Here is a 15,383-nt window from a genome sequence, read left to right on the forward strand (position 1 = left end):
CCCCCAGATGCACCACAGAGCGCCACAGGAAATCATTCCTGCCTGTGGTCATCAATCTCTACAACGCCTCCCTCAGAGAGTCAGACAGGTGGTTCTCTTAGCATGAAGACTTGTTTTCATAAACTTTTGACATCAATGTCCATGTTATGTTAACTGCAATACGGCACAAAATCCATTTATTTTGATTTGTAACAGCAGCACTTCCAAACTTTTCTATGAATGACTTCAGTTTAATGTAGTAAGCCATTGGGATGAAAGAGCACCCAGAGTAACTGCAGCATTTACACAACTATGAGTATAATAGCACCACCTAGTGTGCAATTATCGCCAGTGAACCAAACTATAAGATTTACAGGATGGAGGTTGTGGTCTTGGGGATATTTTAGTCTTAATTTTTGACCTTTGGCCTAAGAAGAAAGTTGGAAATATACAGCAGCGAGGACGTCGTCTGTTGTTTCTGTTTGCCTGCGGAAACTATCCTCAGACACAGTCAGCAGAAGTACTGAGCTCTGCTACATTAAGAGTCTATAACATCTCAGCCCTGATACAAGTCTGCACTGTATTGAGATTATGTGCTAGTGAAGTTGTTTGTATTGAACACTGTAAACATGTCCTTGTAGTTGTTGCATTCTTCCAGAAGACTGCTGAAGTAAAGGGAGCTGAGAGGTTATAGATTAAAAAAAAGGTCTTAATTTAGCCAGAATTCATAGCAATTTGGTCCTATTTAAATTAGTCAGGAAGTACACAGCTTGAACTAAACAAATAAGTATCATTTTCTCAGCCTATAACAGTACAGTGAAGGAGACGTCAATCAACTACCATTAGTACTGAGAAGACATCTGATCAGTCAGTGAATCATCTGAACCATGGGTGTGCTGAGTGCAGGGCCTTTTACAGTATGTAAATGACCAAGGATGAGGATAAGCCCTCTAGGCTTTTGATTATAAGCTGATTGGATTTCCTGAGATCAAACATGTCCTGATGATTCTCCAAGCTGCTAATGAATTATTTTGTTCTTGAAGTTTAAAGACAGCTCAGCTAACAGTGCATGCAATAGATGTTATATATAAAACCCCAATGCAAAACTGTGGCCTCTGGGGCAAAAACATTAGAGTGATCATAACCCCTGACTACTAACAAGACCAGATATTGTCACATGGCCCCAAACTTTGGTCAAACGCAGTACCTCCTCAAGATCTCTCATTTCAGTTTGTGTTTAGTGTTTAAATTAACAATCAGCTTGAGCAAACTGCCACACACAAACCAGCAAAATAAAGTGATAATATATGAAATATGAAACTTTTAATAATATCTTTTAATAATGGCAAGCTAAATATAGATTCCAGAGAAATGTGGCCGTGCAACGAGAGACCCGCACTGCCCCTTTAACCAGTTCTCCTCCCCCGTCTCTCCCACCGTGTCTCTCTCTCTCTTCCCCATTTCGCTGCTTTGTTTTCATTGTCGCTCTTGTGATCATGGCTGCTCACTCTACCGAAGAACCGTTCCCCTTCCACGGCCTGCTCCCCAAAAAAGAAACCGGCGCAACGTCCTATCTCACCCGGTTCCCCGAGTACGATGGCCGAGGGGTGCTCATCGCCATCCTCGACACCGGCGTGGACCCCGGGGCCCCCGGCATGCAGGTGAACCTCTGACCGGCTGCCTCACGTTAGCTGCGAGCTAGTTGGTGTCCGCTAACAAAGCTAAAGGCCCCGAATGGTTCACTTCATTTGTACTCGGCAGCTGCTAGTTTAGTAGCACCAATGCATACACACAGCGTCTGCTTGGGACAGTTTGCTTTATAGCTTTTATGACAATTAATTCAACACCGTGTAGTTGATGGAAAACATTTTTTCTCCCGCTGTCAAATCGGGTTTCGGTGTGTTATACGTGCTAGCGTGTTAGCGTGAATTTGTCCTCTTCGGTTTTCTTTCCATCTCCTCAGTAATTACAGTATGTGCTGGCAGTACGGCTACAAACAGTTTGGCCCTTGTGAACTTTAATTTATATTAATATATTCAGCGGTTAGCAGCTATAGTATGTTAGTTAGTTCTCGGTTAGTGAGCTGTAACCAGCGAACCGACATGTTAAGTGCCAAGTCACACTGAACCTCTCAGTTAACATTAGTTAGATGCACAGTAACAGTAACTTAATGAGATATCTATACGGTTATGTGTTTGTAAAGAGGTGATTAACGTTACGGTAAATTGAGGTCAACCATTATTTTCCACCACTTTGACTCAGCTGTGATTAAAAGGGCACAGACTGAATCTGACCCCTGCAGTGTGTGTGTGTGTAAACAAGTGTGTGTAAAGAGGGAGATTGTTGTTGCATTGGAAGTTTGTTCCCTCCTCATGTTTGTAGATTACAACTTCAGATTAGGTTAGATTAGATAGATACTTTATTTATCCTGAGGGAAATTCAAGGTTCAGATTCAAAATGACGCTTTATGATTTATTTATTTTTTGGTTTGTGATGTCCACAGTCGTCTCTGGTCTGATCTCTGTTACCTTGCATTGTTTTCAGCCTGAATTTCTTAATTGATTATTTATTTATTGCTGTTTCTTCAGGTCACACCTGAGGGGAAGCCAAAGATCATCGACATCATCGATACAACAGGCAGCGGTGACGTGAACATGACCACAGTGGCAGAGCCTAAAGATGGGACAATCGCTGGCCTTTCTGGTAGAACGCTTAAGGTCAGTACACACCTTTTTTGACATAAAGACTGAAAAAATGTAAACGAATAACAGCTGTTACATGGGGAATATTCCATTACAGGTATTTTATTATGTGTAAGGATTTCTTTCATTGATCCAGTATGTACAAATCTGGCTTGACCAGAGCTTTAGAGCTGCACTTTGATGTATTTTCCTTCGTATTGGTCTCACACTGTGTCTTTTTATGTCTTTCAGATTCCTCCTGCCTGGGTCAATCCATCAGGGAAGTTTCGCATTGGAGTTAAAAATGGCTATGAGTTCTTCCCTAAGGCTCTCAAAGAAAGAATACAGGTAGGAAGACACGACATTATTACTGTCCTAGGTCTATCACAGGTTTGGTTTTGCAGCTGCCCCAAACACAAGCTTAGATGTGGTTAGGTCCTTTGGTGTGGTTGTATGTCCCATCCATGTTGGTAGCCTCTCTACTTGGTATGAATTTATTCCAAAAACAAGAACTTATATTGTCAGAATCCTGTAGATAAAATGAAGGAAAATATATTTGCTTGCCATCTTCTGTGGAAGTTCTCACAGTACTTTTTTTTGTTATGGCACTTTTGTCTACTAGAAAGAGCGTAAGGAGAAGATGTGGGACCCACCACACAGATCAGCGCTTGCTGAGGTCTCTCGCAAGACGGAAGAGTTTGACCTCTCTCACCCAACACCCTCACAGGTCAGAACTACAAACGTGGATTTCTTTGTGTGCATGCAGTTGCTAGTCGCAGTAATGTAGTGTTTCCTAACTTGATTTCTCTGTACTTCTGTCTCTCTCTCATGTATCCTTCACCCTGCTTCCTCTCATCAGATGGAGAAGTTGCAGAAAGAAGAGCTGCAGAGTCAATCAGAGCTGCTGGCATCACTAGAAAAGAAGTACAGCGATCCCGGTCCTGTATATGACTGTGTGCTTTGGCACGACGGAGTCACATGGAGGTATGCCAAACTATTATCCTCTTTATATCTTATCTATTAATCTATCTGTCTATATATTTATACATATTACATTGTTTTAATGTTTCCTATTCACTGTCTACCACTTTATTTATCCCTCACATTGTCTGTTACTGTTTGTTCTCTTTAGGGCTGTAGTTGACACTTCAGAGTGTGGAGAGCTGTCCCAGTGCACTGTGCTGTGCTCGTACAGAGAGACGCAAGAGTATGCCACGTTAGGAATTGCTGAGATGCTTAACTACTCTGTCAATATTTATGATGAGGGAAACACACTCTGCATCGTCACCAGTGGAGGTAAAATGTCTGAAAGCATGTAATCCATCTCCTTCCTTCATATACTTCAGTCACTTAACACAAAAAGATGTTCAGCGTAACAGTGAATTATGGCAGCTCTGCGAGTTAAGGCTGCATAATGTGTAGAAGTCCACAGTGTATTCTTTTGTGTAACTTGCTGTGTACCTTTTTTTAAAAATTTATTTTAAAGGGGCTCATGGGACACATGTGGCAAGCATTGCAGCAGGTTACTTCCCAGAGGAACCTGAGCGCAACGGTGTGGCCCCCGGTGCCCAAATCCTCGCTCTAAAGATTGGAGACACCCGACTTAGCACCATGGAAACTGGCACAGGACTCATCCGTGCGGTAGGCCTTGTTGAATATAAATTAGCAGTTTGCCTACTTTTTTTTTTGTCACCCTTTTTAATTTTTCATCTCTCCTGTCACTCCTAGATGATTGAAGTCATCAACTACAAGTGTGACCTGGTTAACTATAGCTACGGGGAAGCAACCCACTGGCCCAATTCGGGGTAAGTATTGCACCGCGGGGGTGTGGTTGTGTGGGTGCCACTTATTTTGAGTGGTACACCTTCACTGATTTTTGTCAATTTGTCTTCCAGGAGGATTTGTGAGGTGATCACAGAGGCAGTGCAGAAGCATAACGTGATGTTTGTTTCGAGTGCGGGGAACAATGGCCCGTGTCTCTCCACGGTCGGCTGCCCTGGGGGAACCACCGGCAGTGTCATAGGTACAAACACCGATTTTTAAAATCTTTGGGCTCTACATCTTCAAATGCATGTATGCAGCCATGATTACACTGGAGATTCACAGCAGGAAAGATAGAAACACAGCATTTGATGTTAAAGTATGTATGTTTAATCATGGACACTTAAATGGCAATGATGGTAAAACTTTTATGTTGTGAAGCCCTAGTTCTCTTTACATGTTGCTTTAATTCCTGCTCTCTTCTGTTCCTCCCCAGGAGTTGGAGCATATGTGACTCCAGACATGATGGTGGCAGAGTATTCCCTGAGGGAGAAACTGCCTCCCAACCAGTACACCTGGTCGTCCAGGGGCCCCAGTACAGACGGGGCCCTGGGGGTCAGCATCAGTGCCCCTGGCGGCGCCATTGCATCTGTACCCAACTGGACTCTCCGTGGTACCCAGCTGATGAACGGCACATCCATGTCGTCTCCTAATGCCTGTGGAGGCATCGCACTAATCCTCTCAGGTGCGTTCAGACTCATGGACTCATACTGGATCTGGAGATATGTTGCGTTTATGGAAGCGTTTGCGAATGCAAATCTGATGCTAGTATGTGATTTTAAAAAAAATTTTTTTTATGTGATTAAAGGACTGAAGCAGAACGGCATTGTTCCCTCTGTTCCTGCGGTCAGGAGAGCGCTAGAAAACACAGCTCTGAAGGTTGACGACATTGAGGTGTTTGCACAGGGACATGGAATTATCCAGGTAACTTGACTATAGCTGCCATAGGGCATACAGTTCCTTTTCTGTCTCTTCTCTTGGCATCTTCTTCTCTTGTAATTGATTTCTTTATTTGCATTTTTTGTGTGCCATCCAGTAACATACTCCCTTTCTTCCTCTCAGGTGGACAAGGCATTAGACTACCTCACTCAACACGCCTCTTTACCCACAAGCCACCTAGGCTTCTCAGTAAGTGTGGGAACACAAAGAGGTATCTACCTCAGGGACCCAGCCCAAATTCTTGCACCCTCAGATCATGGAGTCGGGATTGAACCCATCTTCCCAGAGAACACAGGTACTTTTCATATTGCATACTTTTCACTGCAGCCATGTTTTGTTTGCTTTTACAATATTTTATTTTAGCGTGTGTTTTTTACGCAATCTGTGTTCTTCTAACATCTGTCACAGAGAACTCTGAGCGAATCTCCTTGCAGCTACACTTGGCACTCACATGTGCTGCCCCATGGGTCCAGTGCCCCTCCCATCTAGAGCTGATGAACCAGTGTCGCCATGTCAACGTCCGCATCGATCCTGTGGGACTGAGAGAGGGAGTGCACTACACGGAGGTAGGGACAGGAAAGGGAAACAAGAACAGGTAGACATTGTTTCTGAGTCTGTTGATGTTAATTTGATCACTTTGAACGTGTGCTTTTCTTTTTCTTTTAAGGTATGTGGGTATGATACAGCAGCACCTACCTGTGGCCCCCTGTTCAGAGTTCCAATCACAGTTATTATCCCCGCCAAGTAAGTTCTTACATCATGTTGGCATTTTTTTTTCTGTCATTCTTCTAGAAAGAGATTTGTGTGTCTGACCACTCTCTGTCTCTCTCTTGTTTTTTTACTGACAGAGTGACTGATAGTCGTAATCAGGAGATGTCTTTCACAGACGTCCACTTCAGACCAGGCCAGATCAGACGCCACTTCATCGCTGTTCCTCAGGGAGCCTCCTGGGCAGGTCAGTGTGTGTGTGTGTGTGTGTGTGTGTGTGATGGAGGGTGTTTCTGTGCGAGTGATATTGACAAACAGTCACTAATGGTACCGTTCCAATTTTTGTGAGATCAAATAAAATGGAAGTGTAGCATTTTTGATAACCTGAACATTTAGTAGACTTTAGTAGAGTATATTGCCTTAGATTTCCAGTTGGGCCTCACTTATTTGTGTGGGTTCTCAGCATTGCTCAACACAAATGCTTACAATTTGTTCAGGACCATTTTTGCACTACCTTTTTGTTGGAAACCTTATTTTCTGTGTTTAAAAAAAAAAAGAAAAAAAAAAAAGTATAAGCCACCTCACCCAGTGTCAGTGTAGATTGTTCCTCCCACAGTCCTCCTGCCCTGCTGATCTTGACTGTTGCTGTTAAATTGATTTTATTGTTGAATGTGGCAAAACAAGTATAATATAGCCTGGGGAAAACATTTTTTAATCCATCAGCATTATCAAATAACCCACAAGTCAGTAGGGAGAGTTTTAACTTGAAATTGCTTTCATGTTTTAGTAGTTAGTTACACCTCTTGGTTTTTCACCATCCTCTACATTCTCTCTTCTCCTTTTTCTTACATCTTCCCTGCTTCTGTCCTGCAGAGATCACACTGACCTCTCATTCGGGTGATGTGTCGTCAAAGTTTGTTCTCCATGCGGTTCACTTGGTCAAGCAGAAAGCGTACAGAGCTAATGAATTCTACAAGTTCTCTTCGCTGTTGGAACGAGGCTCATTAACTGAGGCTTTCCCTGTGCTGGTACGTATTTTTGCCAGAGATCGTTCTTTAGTGCCCGGAATGGAAGTCGCCTCATTTCGTCGATGCATGATTAAAATTACATGGTGGATTTATTTCTGCGTTTTGTTTTGTCTCCTCTCCAGTCAGGTAGGGTAGTAGAGTTGTGCATTGCACGCTGGTGGGCGAGCCTGGGTGACGTCACTGTGGACTACAGCATCTCGTTCCATGGACTCAGCACTTCCCCTTCACCCCTGCACATAGTAAGAGGAGTACAGATGCGCAGATTCGAAACACTGACAAGTAAACTACAGCCCAGACAGTATCAGTTCTCTGTTGGTAACCCTCATTTTTCTCTGCCAGCATGCCTCGGAGGGAGTGACGAGCTTTGATGTTTCGTCGCCTCTGAGGTACGAGGAGGTGTCCCCCACTATCACCCTCAAGTCTTGGGTTCAGCCTCTCAGGTAAATGCAGGCTCACAAATGTAAATTTTGTTGTTCCACATCAGTGCCACTTCATTGTTTAACCCTTGTTGTTGTTGTTGTTATAGGCCCTTAAGTTCAAAGATAAAAGCCCTGGGAATGAGGGACGTTCTGCCTAACAACAGACAACTCTATGAGATTGTCCTCACCTACAGCTTTCACCAGGTACTGTCAGCACGAAGGGCACTTTATATGAGAGGAAAATGCAGATTTAAAAAAAAGACTTTTATATGATTGTATAATCTTCTTTTGCCCTGTCCTCAGCCTAAGAGTGGGGAGGTTACCCCCAGCTGTCCATTGCTGTGTGAGCTGCTGTATGAGTCAGAGTTTGACAGTCAGCTCTGGATGCTGTTTGATCAGAACAAGAGATTACTGGGCTCCGGGGACGCCTACCCACACCAGGTACACCGAGCCACATTTCCCCAACACATTTTACTTTCCCGGATGCTCACTCACATCTGTAGTTGGTACATTTTCAGGCGGTAGTATTAAGAAGGAAAGTTCTTGTTGTGCATCAGCTAACACATCTCCCCTCTGTGTGTTTTACTTCTCCAGTATTCTCTGAAGCTGGAAAAGGGGGACTACACTGTGCGTCTGCAGGTCCGCCACGAGCAGTCCAGCGAGCTGGAGCGCCTTAAGGACCTGCCGTTTGTGGTTTCTCACCGTCTGTCCACCACACTCAGTCTAGATGTCTTTGAGACACACCGTGCTGCCCTCATGGCCAAGAAGAAGGCAAACTCTGTTACCTTGTGCCCGGGTGCCACACAGCCATTCTATGTCACGGCTCTGCCTGACGACAAGTGAGTCAAGTTTGGCGAGGGACTTTTCTCTTGTATGGTACAATCTTATAGAATGATTTATCATGCACAAAACAAAAAAGCCATACTTTGTTAAGGACCAGTGTTCATGTACTAAGCAGGGTACCTTAATTTCTTTAATCAGGATAATACTACATATTTCTGGAAATGTATGTTTGGTTAGCAAAAACCTTCCTTGAATAAGTATTTAAATATTTGGTTTATTGTGATGAGATTTGGTTTAATGTTCCTGACTTTTTCCCTCTATTACTATATTTCTCCCTTTTGTTTCTCCCTTTTTCCAGGATCCCAAAGGGAACGAGTCCAGGATGCTATCTCTCTGGCTCCCTGGTTGTCCCCAAGAGCGAGTATGGCAAGAAAGCAGTGAGTGCCTTTTGTTGTTACCCCCTATCTTCCAGAGCAGTAGTCAATCCTGCTCCTCAGGATCTTGGTAGTTTTCAGTCTCCTCTTCTTATCTGGGACGTTTACACATTGTTGTGTGAACACATAAACTACACTGCAGAATACATCTGGTTGGTTACCATGGCCAGTGTCCCATGAAAATGTGAAATTCACTTCACATGCTGGAAACAAGTTGTGGTCCTGAGGATCAGAGGGGGAGACCAGTGCTCCATTGCTGTTGCTTCTCTGTATTCTATTTTCTGTATAGTTAATTTCTCATCATCACCTTTAGACCTGAGCCGAGCCTGGTCTGTTGCTTCTGACAATGATTGCTGTCCTTCTGGTTCCTGCATGCCATCTTCTTTCACCTTTTCTCACTCATTTGCCTTTGCCCATGCTTCTGCTATCATTCCAAAAACACAATTGCTCATGCCATCAACTCTGTCAGATCTTGACACACTGGCTCATCAGTATGCTAATATTTGTGGTTGCTTACATGATGAGCAACCACTGGAGTCCAGGCGTTATTTACATCGTCGGCCTTCAGGGAAAATATTAGCTGGAAGTGATGAAGGAAACCAAAAAGAAAATCTGTGAATAACTTTGCCTCAGGTATGTACGGTGTTCACAAAGGCTGGTTACTAACTTTATTTTACATTAGTGCAAATACGATGCCTGGGTTTTGGAATTAGGAATCTGAACCACAAGGCTGGATGTTTACATGTGTCTTCAGAGAGAAGTAAATCTTCACGTAATTAGCACAGCTAGTATGAAACCACTCAGAGGTGTGTGTGTCTGTGTGTGCAGAAAAACACAGAAATCAACTTGAATGAAATATTGATTTAAAAGGGGGAAAAAAAGGTAACTACATTCTACAATCTGATGGCAAATGTTTTCTTTCTGAAGCTTATTCTCACTCTATGGCCTGCAGGTGCTCTTCTTTACATCGCTGCCAAGGGCTGTCTTATATCACACGATATGTCTGAATCCTTTTTACAGCTTTCACGCATCTGTGGCTGAACTTGCTTGGCTCAGTGGTCCCAATGCAAAGATCTTCTTGTGAAATGTCAGCACCCATTTACAAATCACTATATTTATCACTTTTTTTCATATTGTTCATCATTGCATTGCTGCAGATCTTTGTATCATTTGAGTGTCATACACACAAGAATTTTACTATATCAAATCAAAGCTTCACTGTGAATCCACTTGTTAGATTTTACTGTAGTTTCCAATACTGAGAGAGAAGATGCAATGCTTAACCCACAGATTTGTTAGGACGTGAACACAAGGTAGATTTTTACCACTGTACCAATTATTAAAGTGTGACAGGTAGGTGGACTAGACTCTGAGTCTCTGAGTGAGGATAAAAAAAATAAAATGAAGAAAGAGAGAATCCTTTTTGGTGTGTTTGTGTTGTCTCTTCCTTACTGTGTGTTATTCTGACCACCAGGGGCAGGCCTCTGCAAAACGACAAGGAAAGTTTAAAAAGGTACTGAATGAGCTAGAAACACTGTACAACAGAGCGTCCACTGCTCTCATACCATCAGGAAATGGCTTATTCCTTACCTAAAGATGGGATCTGTTATATCTTCAATAATTATGTCCAAGCATGTCAATACTGCTGTACTGAAATATGCAACATGTAGATATTTACTTTGATGTAGAGTTTTCTGGTGGTCAGTAAAATTATTAATATCTTCAATATCAATCAATTGGTAATGAGCACAAATTTAAACTTGTATTGGGTATTAAAAGGCATTTTTTTAAAGTGACTTAAAGAGAGATAACCAGAAGGAGTTTGGTCACAGGACATGACATTGGTAGGAAGAGGGTGAGAATGTGGGATGCTGATTCAGAGTAGTAAAACCTTTTTTTTGTGTGTGTGTTCATACAGGATGTTGTTCCAGTCATCTACCACCTAATTCCTGCTCCCAACAAAACAAAGAACGGAGGGAAGGAGAAGGACAAGGAAGGAGACAAAGAGAAAGACGTGAAGGAGGAGTTTGCAGAAGCTATGAGAGACTTAAAGATTCAGTGGATGACAAAGTGCGCACAGTAGCTCATCCTCAACACATTGCTTGTTTTGCCTCTTATTGTTTTCATTCTCTCTCAACCATCCATCGTGTTCTCTATGCTGTTCAGGTTGGACTCCAGCTCCATTTATGATGAACTGAGGGAAAACTACTCGGATTACCTTCCCCTGCACGTGCAAAGACTGCACCAGCTGGACTCTGAAAAGGTAATGCTACGCACCAGAAAGAGAAAAGGGAAATAGATGAAGCTTCAATCCCTGGATCATCATCAACATCTAAACTATGCCATGGTCTCTGCTTCCAGTCATTTATCCATCTGGTGTTTTTTGTGTTTAGGAGCGTGTAAAACGTCTCAGAGAGGTGTTATCAGCGGCTGACATTGTCATCTCCAGCATCGACCAGACGGCTTTGGCTGTTTACCTCACCATGAAGACAGACCCTCGGCCTGATGCTGCTTCCATCAAGACGTATGTTATTCTAGAGGATAGTGCTAATAGAAATATGAACTTCACTAGAATCCTTCAATAGCAGAAGAAAAAGTTGGTTAACCACAAAACCTAATAAACTTGTAGTATCTGGACTAGGAAATTCTTTAGCTGAGGCGTTAAGCCACCCACATCCTGTGGCATTACTGAGTTAGTTTTGCTGACTCCTCTCTACTTTTGCTACTGTTACACTACATTTTAGCATTTACCACTATCCAGTAATAGTGCTTGTGGCCTCTGTTTGACCTGTGTTAACTTGTGTTTCAGTGACATGGAGAAGCAGAAGTCGTCTCTGCTGGACGCTCTGTGTAGGAAGGGCTGCGCTCTGGCGGACCAGCTCCTGCTGCCCCCTGCGCCGCAGGACGGCGCCATTGCTGTCACCACGGGACAAACGGCAGCAGAGGAGGTTGTGGAACAGGTGGCCAGCAGTTCTGACGACACCCTGCAGAACGTGGCTAAAGCCCTGATGGATACATTTTGGGAGGTTCAGAAGTGGGCGGAGCTAACTGACTCCAAGGTGAGCAAAGTGTTTTTTGAAAATGAAGGCCAAACTTTCTTCATTGTAATTAAGGATAATTAGGTTTGTTAAGTGTTCTGATATGAATATATCTGCAATGTGAGATTAAAGGTTTACGTTGGCAATATTCTATGTGTTTGTTATTGTCAAGAAGTCCCATGAAAAGACCAAAACAATGTGTTTGTCCATCTTTCAATCTGACTCCCCTGTCCTGTCAGTGGCACTCATAATAATGGAAACCAACATTGTGGCTCATTGATGTGTTTTTGATCAACAATAGAGGTCTGTGATGCAGAGGAATGAGATGCATCAGGAATCAGCTACTCAAACTACACGTTATTAGGATTAATTCATTGTTGGTTTAGGTTTTACGGGATTTGTTGACAATTACAAAATAAAAAATATTAGTTATTTACTACTCATGTATGTTGTTGTTCTCGTCCCCTTACCTGTGGACATTGCATAATCTATCATAAGGACCACTCTTTCTGAAGATCATAACTAAAACAATGTGCTTTCCTCTGCTTTCTCTGATTTTGTTGTGTACTCATTCAGTAAATGCTGAGCTAATATATTTTCTGTCTTCTGTCTTTGCCACTGCTCAGGTGTTGATGTTTTCATACAAACACGCTCTTGTGAACAAGATGTATGGCCGAGCCTTAAAATACGCCTCAAAGATGTTGGAGGAGAAGCCCAGCAAAGAGAACATGAGGAACTGCATCCAGGTATGAGACGGCTGATCGCTGTTTAACATAATAAAATACTGGCTAGATATTTTTTTATTTTTTTTTATTTTTATTTTTTTACTTTTTAGTCCAAAACCTGAGTAGAATCATCTGAAGAATGCATTTGTGAACAAGTATTACTTTGTTTCATTTTGAATCACTTCGTTCTTTTTTGTTTTCCAGCTCATGCGCCACCTTCGATGGACACACTGCGCCACCTTCAGCGAGAACTGGCTCCCTGTCATGTACCCCGCAGACTACACGCCATTCTAAGAGCACACACACACACAAGCACACACACAAGCACACACACCCGCATGAGCAGCATGGCCACACACGGTCCATTACATGGTTACTTCGATATCATGTCCCTCAGGGTCCCATGGTCTATGCATCTGGTTTTTCAAAATACAAACACCAAAATGAAGGACAACGCTGAGTGTAAATGGTGTGGTGTCTTTGACACCTTTAAGGCAAATCCTGTCTTTAAATGTGTTGTTGAACATCACATTTATGCTCAAAATCTTGCCACGGCGTGTTGATACTGTAGCTCAATGCTTTCTTTGCTGGGCGTTGTCCTCTATTTTGGTGTCATCTTTGAAGGCTTTCACATGCACCCATTCTCAGCTGTCCGGACTCCATATCATACAAAAAAAACAAACTGTCTTGTGTAAATACTGTAAAAGGGCCAGTGTGGACTTTAAAGACTTTAAGTCTTTAAAAAAAAAAAAAAAAAACCTGTTCCCCCATCTACTCACTTTCAAAAAATCGACAGCAGGAGAAAAACTGGCCATTATGATACTTCAGTGAGAAGACAGGAGGACTTGCTGCTGCACAATGTTTGGATATATGAGGGCACGCAGACTCTGCCTGATCCCTGAATTGAAAGGGAGGCTTGGACAGAACTTACTATCTTTTTTTTTTTTCTTTGTGTTTTGGTTGTTCCAGCCAGGCCGGGTTGATAAAGTTAACATTTAGTCTTGTCTGTCTTTTTAGGCTCTGACTCGTGTGTACACAGTCTCAAAACACAAAACAGTGTTGAGGTGCCTTTCTACATGTACCTTACCTTCTTCTGATGGGATTATAGACCGTAAGCGGGTTTTGACCACCGGAAGTTGCAGAATCAGTAGCTTCAGTCAGCGCTCAGCCGCTTGCAGTCATTTCACCCATCAGCCTTTTGGTGTCAAATGTGGATTTATAGCTCGTATCGGTAGTATGATGCATCTGTTCGCTGTATGCAGGCTGTCAGTGACTTGTCAGGTAATAGGAAGCCACAAACACACTTTCTCGGCTTCTGCTTACGTCCAGAGGTGTTTGCCCACCCACTTCATACTACTGTTTACCTGAGCGGCACATTTGACGACCATCTAACAGACCTCACTAACATAACAGATGCAGTTGTGGGCAGCGTTAGGATGTTCAGATCAGATTTCATTGTAAAATGGTTACACAGTGTTAGACATTTTTCTGCAGCATTCAGAATGTTGCATTTGTACACAGTGTCATAAAATAATGTACATACACATAACGTAACAAATATTAAGATGCAATAGGTATATAATACAAATATTATTCTAATTGATGTATTTTGCATATATGCATGTCTTCTAGGATGTAAGAAAAAAAAAAAGTTTTATTTGGAAGCAGATTTTAGTTTGTTTCAATTTGAAAGATTTTTAATCCCAAACAAGATTCTGACGATATCCACTGTTGTTATTTTCATGAGTGTGTGTCTGTGAATGACTTTACGTGTAATTGTGAGCATATTTGTGTACATGCACATTTCTTCACAACAGAACTGAAATAATAGCCATTTAAAGTGGGTTAAGCATGAGTTGTTTTTTCCTTCACTTACCTTTACTGAAGGAAGGACCGTGCCCTTTTTTTTGTTTGTTTGTTTTTTGTTTCATCGGATTTACTACAAATCGTATATAGTTCATATCACAGCTAACCATTTACATATTATTTTGCATATTGTTATTTTAAGCAAGGTAAGGTTGAGTTGTATAAATCCAGACTGAACACCAGGTCTGCATTAAAGGCCCGCAGCACCACATTTCTCAATCATCTTTTTACTGAGTGATTGTGTCTGACACTAACACTCATTTGTCATTATTTCACATGACAGGTTTGTTTGTGCTGTTTTGTCTGTGCTTTCCTCACTGGTATTATGTGGTACAGGCATATAGCGAACCAATCAGGAATCAGCAATATTTCATTCAAAACATGGTCGCAGCTTTGGTGTTATATGTTGTATGTATGTTGCCCCTGTCGATTAAATCTGATCAAATCACACCTACGCAGTCTTGATGAAGCAGATTAGCTGCATTTTTAAACGTTACTCTTTTAAAAAAAAAAGTAACCATGTTTTTGTTTTTTTACAAACTTCTAAAGACTCAAAACCACGTTAGTCATTGCAATGCGTTGCTAAAAATGAATGCAGACTTGATGTTCACTCTGATGGATTATAAAACTTGAAAGAGTACTTCACCGATTTAGCTTTGGACTCCTGTTGAACTCACGATGGATCATTGTCAAAACGTGTCACCTAAATTACCCACAATGCAACTCGACCACTGACAGTTCAGTCTGAGATTTGGGTGTATTACGCTAGTAGCAGCTACAGAGGTCTCACTTCTGTCTTACTCCCCCAGGTTTTTAAATGTTATCTTTATTCAGCCCCAACCAACACTGACTCAAGTGACATCACTTGTCTCAAGTGACGTCACTTGAGTCAATTTATCAGATTTTGGGCAGCTCCCTCTGGAGCCACAAAATGTTATAACTTTTTCACATATGCAGTAGTA

At 42.1% G+C, this 15,383-nt stretch overlaps 1 protein-coding gene across 2 annotated transcripts; it reads left to right on the forward strand.

The window, feature by feature from the left end:
• Nucleotides 1-1,403: 1,403 nt before the first annotated feature.
• Nucleotides 1,404-14,399, forward strand: tpp2 (tripeptidyl peptidase 2). Of its 2 annotated transcripts, XM_035682428.1 has the most exons (29): nucleotides 1,404-1,640; nucleotides 2,568-2,696; nucleotides 2,913-3,008; nucleotides 3,283-3,387; nucleotides 3,520-3,644; nucleotides 3,793-3,956; nucleotides 4,147-4,301; nucleotides 4,389-4,465; nucleotides 4,556-4,683; nucleotides 4,918-5,166; nucleotides 5,290-5,405; nucleotides 5,544-5,715; nucleotides 5,829-5,986; nucleotides 6,088-6,164; nucleotides 6,269-6,375; nucleotides 7,002-7,156; nucleotides 7,279-7,395; nucleotides 7,496-7,596; nucleotides 7,683-7,779; nucleotides 7,879-8,016; nucleotides 8,170-8,414; nucleotides 8,717-8,795; nucleotides 10,267-10,305; nucleotides 10,711-10,862; nucleotides 10,959-11,055; nucleotides 11,186-11,316; nucleotides 11,602-11,851; nucleotides 12,457-12,576; nucleotides 12,760-14,399. In XM_035682428.1, the coding sequence occupies exons 1-29, from the start codon at nucleotides 1,476-1,478 to the stop codon at nucleotides 12,847-12,849; spliced, it is 3,834 nt and encodes a 1,277-aa protein (XP_035538321.1). In that variant the 5' UTR covers nucleotides 1,404-1,475; the 3' UTR covers nucleotides 12,850-14,399. The 2 variants fall into 2 exon arrangements, with proteins under 2 accessions (XP_035538321.1, XP_035538322.1); XM_035682429.1 differs by lacking the exon at nucleotides 10,267-10,305 and having other exon boundaries at nucleotides 12,760-12,901.
• The last annotated feature ends 984 nt before the right edge of the window (nucleotides 14,400-15,383 follow it).

This window comes from Morone saxatilis, unplaced genomic scaffold, assembly GCF_004916995.1.
Source record: "Morone saxatilis isolate NCDOM2014 unplaced genomic scaffold, NCSU_SB_2.0 Contig11, whole genome shotgun sequence".
Classification (NCBI taxonomy): domain Eukaryota; kingdom Metazoa; phylum Chordata; class Actinopteri; family Moronidae; genus Morone; species Morone saxatilis.